The sequence below is a fragment of the Clinocottus analis genome, unplaced genomic scaffold (genome assembly GCF_023055335.1).
Source record: "Clinocottus analis isolate CAN_PGR_092001 unplaced genomic scaffold, fCliAna1.0.p SCAF_9, whole genome shotgun sequence".
NCBI classification, from domain to species: Eukaryota; Metazoa; Chordata; class Actinopteri; order Perciformes; family Cottidae; genus Clinocottus; species Clinocottus analis.
The window spans coordinates 3648537-3665793 of record NW_027176251.1 but is presented as its reverse complement, the minus strand read 5'-3'; the positions used below and the strand labels follow the sequence as shown (position 1 = coordinate 3665793).

Below are 17257 nucleotides of genomic sequence, written 5' to 3'. Positions count from 1 at the left end.
TTTTAAACACTTAAATAGTTTGTACTTTTTACTTTAACCCCTGCATTCAAATATGATACTTATAAAACTATATTTAATAGTACAATACAGGTTCAAATTGTCTGCATTATGACAACTTTTGCTTTTGATAAGATTCTCAAATATTTAATGCAGGACTTTTCCTGGAGTATTTTAATATTGAGGCATCACTATTCACTTAAGTACATGCTCTGAATAGTTGAGCTGCCACTGTTACAGTGAGTGATGGCGGGGGAAGCACACGTGCTCTGGCATGTGTTAGGGACGTCGCTGCTGTCACTGTCCGTCTGCGTCAGCTCACGAGGGTCACAACATCTCTTTTGAACTTATTTTTGGATAGACCTTCCTTGACAACCAACCTTAACTATATATTTCGCAACAGGCCCAAGAAGAAAATGTGGACAGTCCGTTTGTTTCGGTGCCGTCGACCCTCGGAATTAACTGTGGGATACAACACTGGCAATTGCCAATCAACACGTGGATTGCCCATAAGCTGGCAACAGCTGTGCCACTCCCAAAACAATACACTCTTTTCCTATAAGGCCCTACCCGACCACCCAAGGGTACGCATCCAGAACATAACAGAGGCAAGGTGCCCCGTTATGAATTCCAAGCTCATTATGCAACTCCAGTATAAAAACACGGCGTAAGTCAGCCACGTCATGCACCCAAAGAAAGAGGAGCTCGCAGTCAGACAGACGGGCGCAGCATCGGAACTCACTGTCCCCCTTTTAGAGACGAGCAGAGAACAAGGGGCGTAAACAGGGGCAGTCCTGTTGCTATTTGGTCAGAATATTTAAGAAGAGGTAAGTTGTTGTATGCCTTGTAGTCTTGCGAGCTGTATCCTCTACTGCTGTCAAGTCAACTCCTTTTATTTATTTTGAGTTTTTTCCTCTATTATTTAGAAATGGACTTCATCTTGCCACCCACTCTTACAGCTGATGGCATTCCATGGCAGGAGATTTTACCGCCTCTTATTCCTCGGCTGAATGGGACTTACGGACAATATAATTGGTCCCAGAACTTACTGATACCGGAGACGGATAATACCAGCTCTGCAGAGGTAGGTTTGGCTCAATAGAACTGCATAGAAACACAAAATATTCAGTGATACCAAATACACTTTTACTTGGGTCGCATTAATAGGGAAGTCCTCATTTTATTTGGGGAGGGGGAGAGAAAAATACAAATACACATACGCATATAGAGGGATGAAAAACAAAGACTCAAGTTGCACCTCGGAGCTCTTTCCAGAGTGTTCAAGTTCATCTTAGTGATCATCATTAGATAAAAACTCTGACATGCAGTTGAAAGCCCCCTGCCAATTTTTTTTTACTATTAAAACTACGATTTCCAAGGTCAATGATGAACTTTTACTATGATGGCAAATAGGAATCTGTCGGCTATTTGCTGTGCTTGAAGGTATTTTATTCATACATAACATGCAGTATTTACTTCTTTGCTGGTATAGGTGAACTGTGATGACAGTGGTTTTACAATTCAAGTCGATGTAAAGCACTTCAACCCAGAAGACCTAATGGTCAAAGTGATAGGAGACTTTGTGGAAGTGCAAGGAAAGCATGAAGAAAAAAAGGTTTGTATTCTAAGAGGAATGTTACTGTATTTTTGGTTTTGTATATTTTCAATGGTTATGATTTGCCTCATCCTCTAAACCTGTATTGCCTATTTGGTCAGAAGGAAGGATCGGGGGTTACAACGCGGCAGTTTAACCGCCGCTACCGGATCCCAAAGGGAGTGGACACCATGGCTTTGGAATCAGCGGTCTCTCCAGACGGCATCCTCATCATATCTGCACCGATGCTGCAAACGGAGGACTCCAGAATCCTGACCGAATCCCATTCAAACCAACCCCTCAAATCTCTTTAAGAAAACACAGGCAGCATGTACCGACACACCTATTTGTTCTGTTCCAGGCACTGTGTTAATATTCCCTGCACTCTGAGGTTTGTATATACTGCTCTTCTATTACTAATCCATCTTACGTGATGTTGTGAGGAACCAGTCTCTGTAAATATTCTGTGTTCGAATGTTAAAGCTGCTTTTTTTTTTTCTGTGTGCAACTTTTTTTTTAAATGCACTGAAATGTAATAGTGATTAATGATGCACAAAAACATATCAACAAACTCTTTAATGTGGAAATACTTCTTCAAAAATGAAAGAATAAACTTTATTTCTTTATAAAATAAAAAAGTGACTACATCAAGTGCCTCTTGTCAAGTAATTTGTTGCTCGTCCAGGAATTCAATCAACTTCGAGTCCACTTCACTAAAAGAACAAATACAAAAGATTATTTTTTCTGGAATTTGGAGTGCAATGTTTGGAGGATTCTACCAACAATATTAGAGCTACAATTCATTGGAGTTTCATATGAATGGCTTTCTGGGAATATAATTTATGTAAATGATGACCAAAATTGTATTTTACCTGATCTGCTCCTTTACCCATTTACGCTGCTTGCGAAGGACGACTAATAAAGGGTCATCTTCAAACTCCTTTTCATCTGAATCTGAAAAGAAAGTTGATAATGGAATATAATCAGCATCTACACATAGCAGACCAATACTTTAAGTTGTTTTCTTGTTTAAACCCTTGAAAGGCAGTATGCAGTTATGACTGCTGAGAAATTTAACATGGATAACATGTTAGATACAGCATTCGCAAAAAAGAGAAACTCCGGGGGTTTTAACCTAAAGAGTTGTCGCATGTTGGGAAAAGAAATGATAGAAAATAATATATTCTCCACAATTTACTCCAGGGTAAAGAGTGGGGCTTTTTGCTGCCAAAGGCTCACCTTCAGCTTCTTGCAGCAGCTGGGAAATGACCTCCATAGAGTTCTGTGCATCGCATGGAGAAGCAGAGGATTGTGGCGGTGCAGAGGCAGTGCAAGGAGGAGAAACCGACGAGACCGAAGGTCTTTGTGCAAGAGATGGATCCACCGTGGGAAACAACACCTCTGAAACTACCTGTCGGGGCCCAAATGAGAACACCCTACAGATTAATACAGCTTTGAATTACCAGAGTAACATTAAACGTCACCAAATAATGATGTTTGACATTTAAACACCACAAGGTGTGCAGACTGATGGACACGCAATTCAATTCATCCATGGTAACTACAGAATTTAAAGAATTGTTTTTCATCTCATTCCAAGGTTAGATATGAACACTTAAATTATTTGACATGACAAAGACTCACACACGGTCCATCTCTTGTAGACAACTACTTAAATATAAATCCTCACGAACTACTGTATTTTAAGCAGCGACACACACATGATTTTAATTATTCACTAGTTATTAAGTTATTCTGACAGTCGGGGAAACATTAAGACATCTGTCATAAGGCGCTTGTGTTAATCGCACTACTTAGAGAGCATTAAAGAAAATAACTTGAGAACCTGTCCGAGGGCGCTGTGGATTGGAGAAGGGGGTGGTGCATGATCGCCAGCAAAGCTCTCACTGGAAAACCCTTGGCTTCCTTCCTGTTGCTGCGTCTCTGCCCACGGCGGGACTATTTTGGGAACTTTTTGATGTGTAAAACTCCTGTTTGTCCGACCAGGGCCATCAACGTGCTCCCTATCCACAGTATATCTGCAAAAATCAAAATATTAGGCATGCAGACATGACTTTCTTTTACTCTGTGTCCATGTTTCGAGACTACCTTGTGGATTTCTTCTGCTTTCCGGTGGACGGCGCCGTCTTCGTCTCATTCTTCTCTGACTTTCTTGTCTGGGCTTTCTCTTTCTTGTTCCTCTCAGACCTTTTGTGGCGAATAAGCTCCGCTCCTTCTGTAGCTCCAGATGAAGCAGGTGCTGGGGATGCCATATGCTCACGACTACGTTCATCTGTGAAAGTATTCACCAAGTTCCCGGGCACTTGGGTCTTTTTACAGACAACTTTGGTCCCAGACTCATCTGTACTTTCTGAAAGGTGTTGATCTGAAAGGTGTTGATGCGTATTAGTGCGAGATGACTGGATGGGACACGGCAGGACATCACAGAGTAAATGCATGTGGGCAGGCATATGGGCAACAGCCTGGGGTTGAGAGACGGAAGAACCAGAGACAACAAAGGTAGGGAAGGGCGTTGGATCCAAAGCTTGGGGACATGATCTGTGGGCTTCTTTGGTTTGTGGCTGGGGCGCAGTTATGTAGGGGCGTGTAGATTTCTGTGGGAATTCAGGAGGCTGAGTACTCTGGCATTGCTAGAGGTAATGCAAGAAAAATTAATTTAAAAATAATTCTGGAAATCTGTAATAAATATTACAAAACATTTGGAGTAAATATTAGACATTTTAACTCCAACCTTGTAAGCCTGTCCAGTGTCTGAAGCATGGCTTGAACTGGGGGCCTGCCAGTTAAATGTGGGACCACGAAGACTGGAGTGCCCCTCCCTGGCCTGCTCGATCTTTCTCCTCAAGCGCCACTGGAACAAGATGTCCTCTTCCCGACGTGTGGGGGGAGCCAGAGAAGGAATGACAGAGGTTTCTGAGCTGGCCTTTGCTATGAATGTCAATAAAACACATTGCACAATCACACTGACACAGCAATACAGTTAAAAATAACAAGCAGGAAAAAATTAAGAATGACATCGGCTACAAGTTGGCATTGAGGAAGTTAAAATCCCAAAAATGTGTATTGCTGTTTATTACTTACTGGGAATCATAGGTCTTCGCACTGGCTCATGTACGCTGACTGGAGAAGACAAATCTGAGCATTCCAGGCCCTCTGAGCTGACAGGGATGGATCCATCACTCTTAGTACATTCCCTGTTTGAAAGACAATAATTTACTCACATTGAAAGAATAGATTCAATGATCACTACTGTTACTTGCTGGTCTTCATACCCTCTCAGCAGAAGTCTGGCAGCCTTTTCTTGAAGGTGTTGTATTTCTGTGTCATCAAATTCACCGTGAGAGATGTCTGATAACGTCTGATAATAAAACAAGATGACACAACCAATAGAAAACAAGATAAAAAAAATGGTCTAGTTTTTTTTTTCTCCTACATTTTAAAGAAATTAATATGCATTCATAGGTCATTTGTTTCCTAAAAACAATGCACAAGTTATTTCTATTTTAGTAGAGGACTACATTAGCAGGCTGAATTGAGGCTCAATCCCAGTGAATTTACAGATGGACTCACACTAAGTGATCCTCCGTGTGGCGAAGGGAATCTGTTATGTCGATGCTGTCCAGCTGGACTGAAAATGGCAAGTCCATAGTCGTCTTTCAGAGGCTGGATGCCATCTGTGCAGAAAAAGAGACTCAATATAAACATGTTACCAGCAAGTTTGCTTTTCACATTGAAATGTAGTGGCTGGTGGTGACAGTTAACAACACCTACATTTAAAAAAAAAAAAAAACAGTAAGTGAGAATGCACCTTTGTCTGTTGTTTTAGTGGGTGTTGAACTGCAGGGTAAAGATGAGGGTGACAGCCACCAAAAAGGCTGCTCCTGCTCTCCATCGGCGGAAGGACTCTGCTGGCGCTCCTCTCGACTCTGCGGTCGACCATTGCGGAAGCGATCTATGTACCTGGTAGAATAGTAAAGGACCACCGACCATTTCTATACCTCCCAGTATTCACATCACAGTTACCATACCATAGTCATGTCTTTTCAGTGCGATTAAAAGTTTAAGACGGCACTTGGGGGCACACGCAGGGCAACATTTAATGGCCATGTGTGTTTACACATACATGGAATTTGACTTTGGCTTCACTTAGCTCTTTGTACTTGGTAGACTCTATAAAAGTGAAACATACTTTGCCAGCACTGAATCTTGCCGAACTCCTAGCTCTGAGGAATATGTGGATTGTCCTGCTCTCGCAGACTGGGGTTTGGGTGTCTCCGTGTCAGATGAGGTTGTAGTGCTGGAAAGACAAGATCCCCACTCGGTGGAGGGCCAGGACTCTGCAAAAACTGGTTGTCCATCCGTGGCGGCAAAACATTGTTCAGACAGCTGTTGGGTCTCCGGGCACAGAGTGTGTAATTGTGAACTGGTTCGCCGGTTTGGACGTACAGGACTTGAAGTCTGTGAAAGAACAACAAAGTGATGTACATGTTTGCATTGACTAGATGGAAAGCAACATAGAAATCAAACACATCTTGCAGTGTATACAGTTTACTTATGAACATACCGTTTTGTTCTTTTTCTTTGTTAGGGACTGTTTACAGGATGGTTGGTAGTATCCCTTGGTCCCTCTGCTCAGTTGAAAGGGCTTCACACGACTGCTGTATAAATAAAAGTGTTCCTCAGAGTCCGATAAACACCAGTAACCATTGTTTAGAGTACTGTACTATAAATATAATCTTAATATCTTACCTGGATTTCATTACAGCTTAGTACATCACAGGTTATTCCTAATAGCACCGTAAAAGGGATGCACTTAACTGTCTGATTTATGCCTGGCCCAAACTAAGAGTTATCTGATAATAATATAATAATATAACGTCTAGTTAACCTAGAAAGACCCACCGGTCTTCAGGGTTGACTTGGCATATCTACAAAATAAAGTTACCATGGAGTTAAACGCCAGCAGGACACGCATTGCGCATAAAATGGCACAATGAGATGCCTCCGGGGCACTTACAATAGCTATTAATCCAACGAGTCCCACGTTGTAATCAAAACAAAACTGCAAAAGATATTTTTTGACAAATATAACGTGCTCGATGAAACCAGAAGAAAGAGTCCCTGTTTGTGCCGATCGTTATTTACCACACGATTTGTAGCCAATAGAAATCGAGTTCATTGTGATGGACGTAAAAGCTACCCAATCACGAAGATTGTCCTCCAAGCAAAACCACCAATGGGTGAATAGGAAACCGACAGCGCGCGGAAGAGGAAAGTCTCCAAAGGAAGATCAGTTAGCAACGGCCATTTAAGATAGCAAGAAACAAATGAAACGTCCAGTTTGCAGTTTATTTATATGTATTTTTTTGTCTTTAAATCGCTCTGGTTTACTTTTAGTCAACTAGTCGCTATACTAGGTAAAAGGCTCGTGAACTAACGTTAGCTTTAACGTCACCGCTTACAAAAAAAGGCCTAACCCGAACCGCTGCGAGCTAACGTCCTGTACGGTAGTATTGTCAAGTAGCATCGGTTACAAGTTGGTATCAACAGTAACACGCTGCAGATCGATCTCCCGGAGTGAACTTGTGGTTATAAAAGTGAACGCTAACGTGACATAGACGTTATAGAAAGGTGGAGATAATGCACCACGTCAAGATAAAGACTGAGAGGCCAGGTGAGTAACGTTGACGTCACTACATTTGAAGCCCACAGCTAAGTAGATGCTCTAAAGTTAACGAGCGTTGTGTTTGGTACGTAAATACGCATTTATGGTATGTATTCAATATTGACTCTTTGTTGCGAGTAATGTTCATTTCCGTTACAGTAAAGCACCCAGTTGACTACTTGTGTCATTACTTGCAGATCTCGAGGGGGCTGGTGCACGCAGCAGATTGGATGATGTGTTAAAGGGACTGCTGGAGAAGACTGAAAGTGACAGGTCAGCACAACGTTTGAGTTTATACCCCAATTTAGTCACTTTACTATCATACTAATATCGTTGCATTTTTGAACAGGGAACAAAATGAGGGTGATACTGGAAAAATATCAGCTGACTCCCTAAACAAGTATGGATCAACGATTTGCTCACAAATGTATTTATCGAATATTGTAGAGTAGCTGGTGCTGTGAAATGGAAGAATATCGTGCATAATATACAGTGTTAAAGCTTGTTTTTACATTTCATGTTTCATTTGCTTTCTCTAGGGATTTGTCACCATCATCTGCTGGAAAAAGGCAAGTGTCTATTTTTCAACTGAGCAGTGTGTGTTTGCTCACTGTAATAGATAGTTTTTTAAGTTTCCTTGTTTTGATTTATCCAGACCTTCAGCTCGATTTCCACAGCACCGTAGGAAGAAGCGTAAAGAGATGGATGAGGGCTTACCAGAGAGCAATCAACACAAACAAAGTAAACTGAATGCACGTTTTGAAAACAATTCAGGAAGAAATTACGTTACACAAATGTCCTTTTTGCTTTCATTGTGGTCCTTTTGCCTTCAACGCCATTGTAAAATGTATTATATCTTCTTTATCTTCCCATTGTCTGTCTTTCTCCACTTGTTAGACGCTTACATTATTAAGTTGTTTGATCGCAGTGTGGATCTGGCTCAGTTCAACACTAGCACCCCACTGTATCCTATATGCCGTGCCTGGATGAGAAACAATCCTTCTGTTCGAGTGCTGCCTGCTTCCCCGAGCCCCCCACACATTATGGTGGAGGAAGAGGTGAGGCCATACATTTGTCAAATAACTTACCATTAAGTACACAAAGTAAAGGATAAAGTTACATTGATATTTTGAAGAAAATCTGGCTTTTTTTATTCAAAAATTCGAACAATGATTTCTAGTTTTTAGCTTTACAAAGTAAAGAAGCTATTGTGGCAAAATATTATGGTAAACAATATTATATCGCATCAACTCAGAAATACTACTTAATTCAGGGGATTATTCAAAATGCAGCACTCGTCTGATTTATTTTATTAGAAGTGGCTACTATTATCTATAAAAGGCAAAATGTTTGTATGACAAAGCCTAGTACTGATGGTCTGTGGTAACAGTTCAGTTGGGCTCTTAAAGCCATGAGCGCTGTTGTCAGTCTGACCAGCATAAGGGCGCTCTCTTGTGGCAAAGCAACATACAAATGTCTTAAAAGTTTTTAATTTAACTTCTAAATAACGTATTTACCAGAGTACATAAATTATTAGACATTTCTAATCATTACAGATGCTGTAATGCCATGATTTCTGGGCATCACAAGGCCAGAAATAATTGCGTAAATGGCCGTTTAACTTCATTCCCTATTCCTTACTTAAATGTTCTTTCTTTTGCCAGCTTACAGAAGCGATCAATGGTAAAGGTCAGACTGTCTACAGACTCCCTCCTCCAATGTCCTGTCCAATCAGCACTTCTGGTGAACCCATCAATCTCAGGATCCCACAGATGGAAAAACCCACTGTTAACAAGGTTCTGTATATTATATACATTAGATTTATTGATGGGGTTTAATTGAGTGGGGATGTTAAATATACACTATAATATCTAAGATATATTCAACTAAATCTGAATTGTTTCTCTTTCCACAGACGACAGATTCACTACCTGTATCGGGTTCTCTCATATGTGACCACATGGAACGTTGGAAAAAGATAAGGCAAAAGTATGTTCTTTAATTGAAGGATTAGTCACATTATCTTTGAATTTTGTACTGTACACAACTCACCTTGAGGTTTGGGTTTTATAAGTGTTCTTGTCTCACTTTTGCCATTTGTGAATTGTTGATCCTATGAAGTGAATGCACTTATTGAAAGTCGCTTTGGATGAAAGCATTGGATAATTTAATGTATTGAAGTCCGGTCATGATGTACAATTTATGTAACTGTGTTTGCAAGTTTGATTTTTTTTGTTGTTTGGTACGAGTTGAGCTGACGCATTTTTTATAAAATTTTTCCTAGATGGAAGGAGTGCTCTAACAAGAACCAGTTAAGATACAGCGAGAGTATCAAGGTTCTTAAGGAGATGAAGGAGCTCTACGATCGCTAACTGGCTGGTTCGATGGCTCTCCACCACAAAACAGACTCCACGCAGTTGTAAGGGAGCCGTAGTATACAGCAGTGACTCTTTGAACACAGCTGCTATATATGTAATCAGACTTATAGGAAAGCGTGAACATAACTTTGAGCCTTAAATAAACCATATGTCCTACACATTGTAGAAGAAATTTTCAACTGGATTTAAAAAAGAAATCTTGTTGCAATTTGTTCCAGTGTGATGTGAGACTGTTTTTATTCCTACAAATGATTTGTAGTTCTCTGAATAAACTAATCAGTTTTCCAGACACTGTGACTCCCTTCGTCATGTCATCCCAAACATAACAAGTTCATTGTGGCCTCAACCACTTTCAGCTTTGCTTGATAAAACCCGCACGTACTCAACAACACAACAATTTAAAGTAGCTTGAATTGCATATGCTATTGAATATGATTCATTCTTTTTAAATGGATGTTAGCTCTTTTTTTTTTAATCAGTCAACGAGGTGATGCCCCAGTAATGCCAAATACTGTAAGATCGCATGACACTCTGAAGTGAAGTTTTAGACAAACATATTCTGAACTTGTTGTGTTGCAATATTGCTGACTTGATGGACAGTTACAGGAAGTTAAGTGGTGAGTAAGTATTTGGGCAATACCACATTTCTTCTACTACAGCACATTGGTAAAAGCGCTGATGGTAGTTTAATGAAATACACACATGATGAACAGTGAGGGATGAACAGTGAGGGATTTACATAAGGCCCAGAATAACCTGGAGCTAGAGGCCGCTATACCAAATATTTAGATTTGATTAGCAATGCATGAAATAAGGTCATTAAATAATCCATTTGAGCAAGAGAGTCCTTACGAAAAGTTTAAATGCAAGATCGATGAGCAATTTGTTTTAATACATAAACCTGATCCATAAGTGAAAAAGGCAAAAGAAATCAACAATGTGGGGCTAGACTGCACAAATCAGGGAGGTTATTATAAAGTTATGCATAAAATATAATAGATTGTCCCGAAATATGTCAGAAAATTATGAATAAACCACCACTACACTCATCAATTTGAACCAAATCAAAACACTTAAGTTAAAAGACAGCAACCCAAGGAAACCAAGCATGTTAAAACAGCTCTTATCTGCTTGAGCATACCTTGTTTCTCAGCTGATGTGCCTCAGCAATAAAATCCAAGTTTTCATCTATCTACAATATAGAACATATTTATTTTTGGCTCATGTTCCTAAGTAAAATCCTGCTTTTAAAGATTTTTAAAAGGTGATCAAGCCACCAAACAAATGTTGGCCACAGATGTGTCTTGTTTGCAGCAAAAAATGAACAGGTGAGCTTCCTCTGCCCCTTGCATGAGTCTTTACTGAGTCCTAGTGCTCGGACATTATGGACTTCCCTTCCACAATTAATTAAAATGTTGATCGAGGAGTGCTGTTGTGATAGCAAATGCTTTTATTTCATTAGTCATGTAGAAGGAAGAGAACATCTCATCAACATTAAGTTGTTATTCATTGTATTGAAATGCATATGGATCAATCATTAAAGCTCAGTCTTGTGTGACAGTCTCAAAGATGCTGCTATGGACAATTAGCTTGTCAATAACAATAGCTAGATATGCTGGAACATCAAAAGCTAATAAAAGATAAATATGGACTATAGTCATTTCCATATCTAATGTATTGGAAGTTACAGTTTCATGGTATAACATATTTAATTGTTACAACAACAACAAAAAAAAGATATTTACATCCTTAAGCCACAGCACACCAACACAGGTGTTTTCAATTAGTCTGGCTGATTAGACCTGAGATAGTAGAGCTGTGTGACGTCATCAAGCTGCATCTACTAGTAATACAAAGGTGACCAATGTAACGGATGCAACAAGTAACAAGTGAGTCCATAAGGATGTATTATCAACCATAATTGAAAACATCTGATCCCGAGTATTAGTCGCTTTAATCCAACAATAGACACATTAAAATCACATATAGCAAATATAAAAAGATACATAAAAAAAGGAATTGCACAGATATACTGACCGAATGAATTAAACATGTTATTTGTGAAATGTTTGTACTACTGTACTTTTCTCCCTATTGAGTACAAGTTTGATGTGTTCACGTTAGATTGACGTCTCCTGTTTAGTTGTTTAGTCCTAATCAGTGCTCCCAGTGTCTCTCTCTTTCTCAGGAATGATGACCAATTTGCTTTCTTCAAAGTTCATACTCGTGGACGTGCCTTTCCTCTCCTCGGGTGCAGCAGAGTCAGACTTCCGGGTTGTCCGAGAAAAGTGTGAAGACAAGCTGCGAGAAGACATAAACGACAAGTGGTCCTCTGCCAGGGCGCTCTCTAGGACAAAGCATATGGACTGCTTGAGCTTCTTCTGGAACTCATCACACATGAAAACATAGAGAATGGGGTTCAGGCAGCTGTTCATAAAACCTAGGCCAGCAAGCACTGGACCCACCATAACGATAATATTCCGGAGATCTGAGTTGAATGGGATCATTATTTCTATTAAACACAAAATGTGGAAGGGCAACCAGCAGAGGAAGAATGCGAGAACGACGGAGAAAATGATTCGCCGAGATCTCCGCTTCCTGATCCTCTGCAAGCGTCCTGCGCGGACAGCTATGGCCACATAAGAGATCGATATTACCAGGAAAGGGATGAGGAAGCCCATGACGAAGCGAAAGATGGTGAGACTCCAGTTTTGTGTTATGGATGCAGAGTAACTGCAGTAAATCTTCTCCCCTCTGACCATAAGCACCCGAAAGGTGGCATAAGGGGCGCTGCAGACCGCAGCGGTCACCCAGATGACAAGGCATATCACCTGGGCTTTGCACACTGTCCGCTTGTTGTGCGCCCACACCGCCACCCAGATGCACAGGCAGCGGTCCAGACTGATGGCTGTCAGGAGAAAGATACTTGCAAACATGTTGACGACGCTCACAAAGTTGTTGAGCTTGCACAGGAATTCTCCAAATTGCCAGTGGTGCTCCTGCGAAATTGAAATGATGCCGAAAATCATGAAGGCCGTAAAGAGGAAGTCGGCCAGAGCCAAGTTGAGAAACCAAACCGAGTTGACCGATCTCTTCATCCTGCAGCCTGTCACATAGATGACCAAGCCGTTGCCGAGAGTCCCGAAAATAAACACCACGCAGTAAATGACCAGGGACACCGTACCCAAAGTTGTGTAAACCCTGTCCACCCCAGATGGTTGGCGTGTAGAGGAAGTGATGTTATTATCTATTGAGTAAAAATTAAAAAATACACACATTAGTCAAATTATTATTATTATTATTTGTATGTTTTAATAAAAACATAAAAATACAGACAATAGTAAAATTATGAGTTTATTTTTTATTTTAATGTTTTTGACATTAGTCTCTTCAACACAATCTGCAATGAGCATTGAGAAATAGGGCAAATCAAATACTTTTATAACCAGAACGCATAACTTATCTGTCTTTATTAACTGTATGCTGGTTTGTAGTTTTTAGTATTGTGTTTTCAAACAGTCCTTTGTTCATATTCTATAATAACTCCCACTTTAGTCTTACATTGGATGAAGTAGACGTAGAGTACTTTGTATTAAATTGCAAGTCAGCGTTTCTCCCATTGCACTCAATGTTGTGCCCAGAAAATATTCCATATTAACAAGAAAATATGGTTGATGCATCTTTATTATAGATCAATTTGTTTAAAAAAAATGATAGAAGACCACCTTTCTGTGCATGCAATCTAAAAGCATCGACCTTATATATAAAAAAAGTGTCTTACCGGCCCCCATTTTTCGGATGCATCGAGAATTGGTCTTTGTTAAATTGATCTCTCTCTAGTTCTGTCTCTACTCAATGTCTCTTTGATCACTCCTCCTTCCAAGTGTGTGCAGCTGCCAATAAGAACACTACTGCTGCTGTTGCAAAACAGCATCAAGCCATGAACAGGGAGTGGACAAAATAACAAGAACACCTTAGAATGTAATGGAATCCAACACGACTGTATGTATGATCTAAAAATGACTTGAGCTTCAATCAGTCTCAATAGGAGTTAATGCCGGCTTCACAGGGGTAGTATTTATTGAAGGACTCTTATGTTTTATATTTCACAATATGAAAAGTTTTGTTTTTCAAAGCTATCTAACTCAAAACCTCTTGAACCGCTTCTCATGATCCTAAAATGCATATTTATTGTATGCTGCACAAACCTGCTTTTCAACCTTTCCATCCAATCTCACACACACACACACACACACACACACACACACACACACACACACACACACACACACACACACACACACACACACACAAATATGCCATCCTATTAGGCTGACATTAATGTAAAACATGAAAACCAACACTGGTGTTATTATAAGTTAGATATTGTATTTATCATTTCTCACACATGCACCAAACAAAGCAGTACAGAGAGTGGTTGCTACCATTCAGAGTCAAGAGAAATAGCAGGATGCTTGTGACAGCTTATATTGATGCTGCGTCGAAATCACTCATTGATCACAGTGATTAGCAGGATGATGATGCGCATCTGTATTGCTGAATTTTGTCGTTGCATTTCAGTTGGAAGCAACAATCTGGTCAATCCAGTTGCGTAGGTAGGACACACGGGCGTACACTGCAGGGGTGCGCACGTTGCAGTTGGAGGTACCCCAGGACACAATACCGACAAGGGACCACGTTCCACTGCTCTCACAGACCATAGGGCCGCCAGAGTCCCCCTGAAATGAAACAAACGGCTTTTCAGAGCAATATAATCAAATAGGATTGACATTGCTTGATAAGAAGGCGTTGAGAAAAGGTTCTGTACAGCTGTGCACAGGATGTGAGCTGGCATTGCGTAACTCAAAAATGACCACAAAAACAGGAAACACATATGCAGCAAGAAGACTAGAGCGTGATAGGACAAGCACTTTTTAGTAATCTTATAATCAAGTTGTTTAAATTTAAATTCAGTTGTCAGATTTACAAGTACATACATGCAATCATAATCTCTATCTATCTATCTATCTATCTATCTATCTATCTATCTATCTATCTATCTATCTATCTATCTATCTATCTATCTATCTATCTATCATATGTATGTATATACATATGTTTAAATTTGGATATTTTGTGTATAATACCTCAATATGTTATTAAAAGTTATTATACATCTACAAAGGATTTAATATTGACATTTTCAGTTGTTATGAACAAATTATACTTTACAATTGTCTGTAGATCATTTGTCAATCATAACTAACTTACAGTTGTGATACACGAGCAAATAATTTGTCATCAGCAACTGTATAAAATGTCATCATTACTGAATAATGAACAATTGATTTATAAACACTGTGGAGCTTTTCGTTGTTTTGAAGAATAAAAACAAGGAGCCTGCATTTCAGGCCTTGAAATGGTTGTTACCTGACAGGAGGACACTCCTGAAGCACCAGCACAGATCATGGCATCAGTGATTCTGCTGTAGCCCCAGTACTGCTTGCACTGAGTAGGGGTGAGCAGAGGCAGGGCAGTCTGCTGGAGGTAGCGGGGGCTTGCTGAGAACGGAGAAGAAATGGAGATGAGGCTTCATCTGCATGAATACATATTTGACATTGTTCTTAGGGTCTTGTGGACATTCCGCATTCAGCCTTTATAGTTTTCCTTTGTAAAAAAAAATAAAACATCTGTGTGCAAGACTTCTGAAGTAATCGCTCTCTCACAGGTTTGGCCGGTCCTGCCCCATCCAGTGGTGACACATTTGGTTCCAGAGGGGATGTTGGTGCTGGAAGAGGCCAGACACACAGGGGACACACGGGGGGCCATCTGCACTGGGGATGACAGCTTCAGGAGGGTGATGTCATTGTTGAAGTTCTGGGCGTTGTAGTAGGGGTGAGTGATGGCCTGGATGGAGACATGAGCACATGTCATGAGCACATCTGAGGCCAAGTTGTAATGAAACATCTACCCGGGAAATGTTGGAATAAAAGATCCCATTTTTTAATAAATAAAACAAAGCTCATGTGGATTATGGCGTCTCTTACCCTGGAGATGGTCTTGACCTGAATTTGCTCACTGTTGCTCTGACGATCATGTTCTCCCAGGATAACGCGGTGGCTTCTAGGACTGGGGGGGGGGGGGGGTGGAAACAAAAACAACAGACGAGAGATCACAGAGATGGCAATGTTGGGCTTTTGCTCATGTAGACGTGGTACACCACCTCAGCATTACTTACGACACACGGCAGTGAGCGGCAGTGACAACCCAGTTCTGGCTGATCAGGGAACCGCCGCAGAAGTGGAATCCACGACCATCCTAGACGTGAGAACATGCATATTCTCCATGACCTTTTTTGATTAATGCTAAGGGTTGATATTGTAGCAATTGAAAGGTGCATAACTTAGGCTACCTGAAGAGAAACCTGCCAGGGCCAGGACCCGGGCACAGCATTCTGCCCATTCACGATCCTATTGTATCCGCTCACTTGGGGCCTGATAGAAGGTACTCCACACCCTGAGGCCAAATCACACACACACACACACACACACACACACACACACACACACACACACACACACACACATATATATATATATATATATATATATATATATATATATATATATATATATATATATATATATATATATATTCCTATATTCCTCTTGTGTTAGTTTTCTAGTGCCATCTACTGTGGCGACCCGTGTCTTAAATCAGCTGTAAAATACGTTAAAAGCTATATCTCTATCATCCAATTTGTTTCTTATCTCTTGGTTACCTTGTTAGGCTTCCTTATCCATGAAAATATTGGTTTTAATATTTTTGGTGGGGGCCTCTGGGCCTTTTCTTTGTCAGTAAACCTTGATTTGAATTTTATTTTAAATGGTAAAATGGCTGAGGAAGTTGCTGGCGCGGATACTCTTTATGTTGAGAAAATGAGAATCCCCTCAAGTTCACATGATGGGGAGAACAGCTGGCTGTCAGTGTGTGGGCTGACAGTGCACTTATGATTTCACTTTTGGCTCTAATTATTGCTTTATAATCTTACTTTTATAACCGACTCTAACAACACAAAGGTCATAATTTCAACCAGAGCATTTTATAATTTAGTAAAACGTTTGTTTTTTTTTGTATTTTGTTGAAATAGAGGTTACTGACAAAGTCAAAAAGCCTTGATGCAATAAACAAATTTGATGTGGTTCTTTTATGCCTTTAAATACTAAAACGGGTGGGTGCCGACCGTAACACGAGGAATACTGTGAGTTGTTTTGTGTACAATCTAATTAAAGTGTGAGAAAAATGTTCTCCAGATGAAAATGTTCTCCTCACTCACCCAGCGCAGAGACCACAAGAGCAAAACAACTGACTAGAAAGAACATGGCCACGTCTCGATGGGTTTCACCTGAAATCACTTGTGCGGGACGCTGGCTTTTATACGTGTATCACACACACTTGACCCTGAGTTCCATGTGCACACACACACACACACACACACACACACACACACACACACACACACACACCAGTGACTGTGATAGGTCTGGGAGGAGAACATCTGGTGATAAGCACATGAGTTGACCTATAACTTAAATGTTCATC

The 17257-nt window shown here is 40.3% G+C and overlaps 5 protein-coding genes across 6 annotated transcripts; 2 read left to right on the top strand and 3 right to left on the bottom strand.

Moving 5' to 3' along the window:
* Window positions 1–842: 842 nt before the first annotated feature.
* Window positions 843–2238, top strand: hspb6 (heat shock protein, alpha-crystallin-related, b6). The gene is made up of 3 exons (XM_068569146.1): window positions 843–1081; window positions 1490–1612; window positions 1717–2238. Exons 1-3 carry the CDS (start codon window positions 926–928, stop codon window positions 1903–1905), a joined length of 468 nt encoding a protein of 155 aa, XP_068425247.1. The 5' UTR covers window positions 843–925; the 3' UTR covers window positions 1906–2238.
* proser3 (proline and serine rich 3) lies at window positions 1155–6745 on the bottom strand. Of its 2 annotated transcripts, none has more exons than XM_068569116.1 (13): window positions 6362–6745; window positions 6177–6270; window positions 5802–6070; window positions 5421–5572; window positions 5183–5286; window positions 4885–4970; window positions 4694–4806; window positions 4344–4540; window positions 3701–4242; window positions 3438–3630; window positions 2831–3002; window positions 2464–2545; window positions 1155–2304 (listed from the first exon to the last, which is right to left on the bottom strand). In XM_068569116.1, the coding sequence occupies exons 1-13, from the start codon at window positions 6370–6372 to the stop codon at window positions 2253–2255; spliced, it is 2067 nt and encodes a 688-aa protein (XP_068425217.1). In that variant the 5' UTR covers window positions 6373–6745; the 3' UTR covers window positions 1155–2252. The 2 variants fall into 2 exon arrangements, with proteins under 2 accessions (XP_068425217.1, XP_068425218.1); XM_068569117.1 differs by having other exon boundaries at window positions 6177–6267.
* A 136-nt stretch (window positions 6746–6881) lies between these two features.
* On the top strand, window positions 6882–9946 carry lin37 (lin-37 DREAM MuvB core complex component). Its single transcript, XM_068569139.1, has 9 exons — window positions 6882–7286; window positions 7475–7550; window positions 7627–7677; window positions 7817–7846; window positions 7933–8018; window positions 8175–8335; window positions 8942–9073; window positions 9193–9266; window positions 9562–9946. The coding sequence occupies exons 1-9, from the start codon at window positions 7253–7255 to the stop codon at window positions 9647–9649; spliced, it is 732 nt and encodes a 243-aa protein (XP_068425240.1). The 5' UTR covers window positions 6882–7252; the 3' UTR covers window positions 9650–9946.
* Window positions 9947–11085: 1139 nt separating this feature from the next.
* Window positions 11086–13502, bottom strand: LOC137780837 (chemerin-like receptor 1). Its single transcript, XM_068569133.1, has 2 exons — window positions 13437–13502; window positions 11086–12902 (listed from the first exon to the last, which is right to left on the bottom strand). Exons 1-2 carry the CDS (start codon window positions 13444–13446, stop codon window positions 11809–11811), a joined length of 1104 nt encoding a protein of 367 aa, XP_068425234.1. The 5' UTR covers window positions 13447–13502; the 3' UTR covers window positions 11086–11808.
* Window positions 13503–14232: 730 nt separating this feature from the next.
* On the bottom strand, window positions 14233–17037 carry LOC137780846 (chymotrypsin-like protease CTRL-1). The gene is made up of 7 exons (XM_068569143.1): window positions 16992–17037; window positions 16068–16171; window positions 15894–15973; window positions 15703–15784; window positions 15382–15562; window positions 15086–15216; window positions 14233–14394 (listed from the first exon to the last, which is right to left on the bottom strand). Exons 1-7 carry the CDS (start codon window positions 17035–17037, stop codon window positions 14233–14235), a joined length of 786 nt encoding a protein of 261 aa, XP_068425244.1.
* Window positions 17038–17257: the final 220 nt, after the last annotated feature.

What these genes read in the sequence shown, in the direction of transcription:
- hspb6 (XM_068569146.1), top strand. Translation starts at nt 926, where the DNA reads ATGGACTTCATCTTGCCACCCACTCTTACAGCTGATGGCATTCCATGG. An exon ending in ATAATACCAGCTCTGCAGAG is followed by an intron (nt 1,082 to 1,489) that starts GTAGGTTTGGCT and finishes TTGCTGGTATAG; the next exon opens with GTGAACTGTGATGACAGTGG. An exon ending in GAAAGCATGAAGAAAAAAAG is followed by an intron (nt 1,613 to 1,716) that starts GTTTGTATTCTA and finishes TTTGGTCAGAAG; the next exon opens with GAAGGATCGGGGGTTACAAC.
- lin37 (XM_068569139.1), top strand. Translation starts at nt 7,253, where the DNA reads ATGCACCACGTCAAGATAAAGACTGAGAGGCCAG. An exon ending in GATAAAGACTGAGAGGCCAG is followed by an intron (nt 7,287 to 7,474) that starts GTGAGTAACGTT and finishes CATTACTTGCAG; the next exon opens with ATCTCGAGGGGGCTGGTGCA. An exon ending in ACATTATGGTGGAGGAAGAG is followed by an intron (nt 8,336 to 8,941) that starts GTGAGGCCATAC and finishes TTCTTTTGCCAG; the next exon opens with CTTACAGAAGCGATCAATGG.
- proser3 (XM_068569116.1), bottom strand. An exon ending in GCGAAGACCTATGATTCCCA is followed by an intron (nt 4,541 to 4,693) that starts GTAAGTAATAAA and finishes TGACATTCATAG; the next exon opens with CAAAGGCCAGCTCAGAAACC. An exon ending in GCTGCTGCAAGAAGCTGAAG is followed by an intron (nt 2,546 to 2,830) that starts GTGAGCCTTTGG and finishes CTTTCTTTTCAG; the next exon opens with ATTCAGATGAAAAGGAGTTT.
- LOC137780846 (XM_068569143.1), bottom strand. Translation starts at nt 17,037, where the DNA reads ATGTTCTTTCTAGTCAGTTGTTTTGCTCTTGTGGTCTCTGCGCTGG. An exon ending in TCTTGTGGTCTCTGCGCTGG is followed by an intron (nt 16,172 to 16,991) that starts GTGAGTGAGGAG and finishes ATTTGGCCTCAG; the next exon opens with GGTGTGGAGTACCTTCTATC. An exon ending in CAGGAGTGTCCTCCTGTCAG is followed by an intron (nt 14,395 to 15,085) that starts GTAACAACCATT and finishes GTTTCATTTCAG; the next exon opens with GGGGACTCTGGCGGCCCTAT.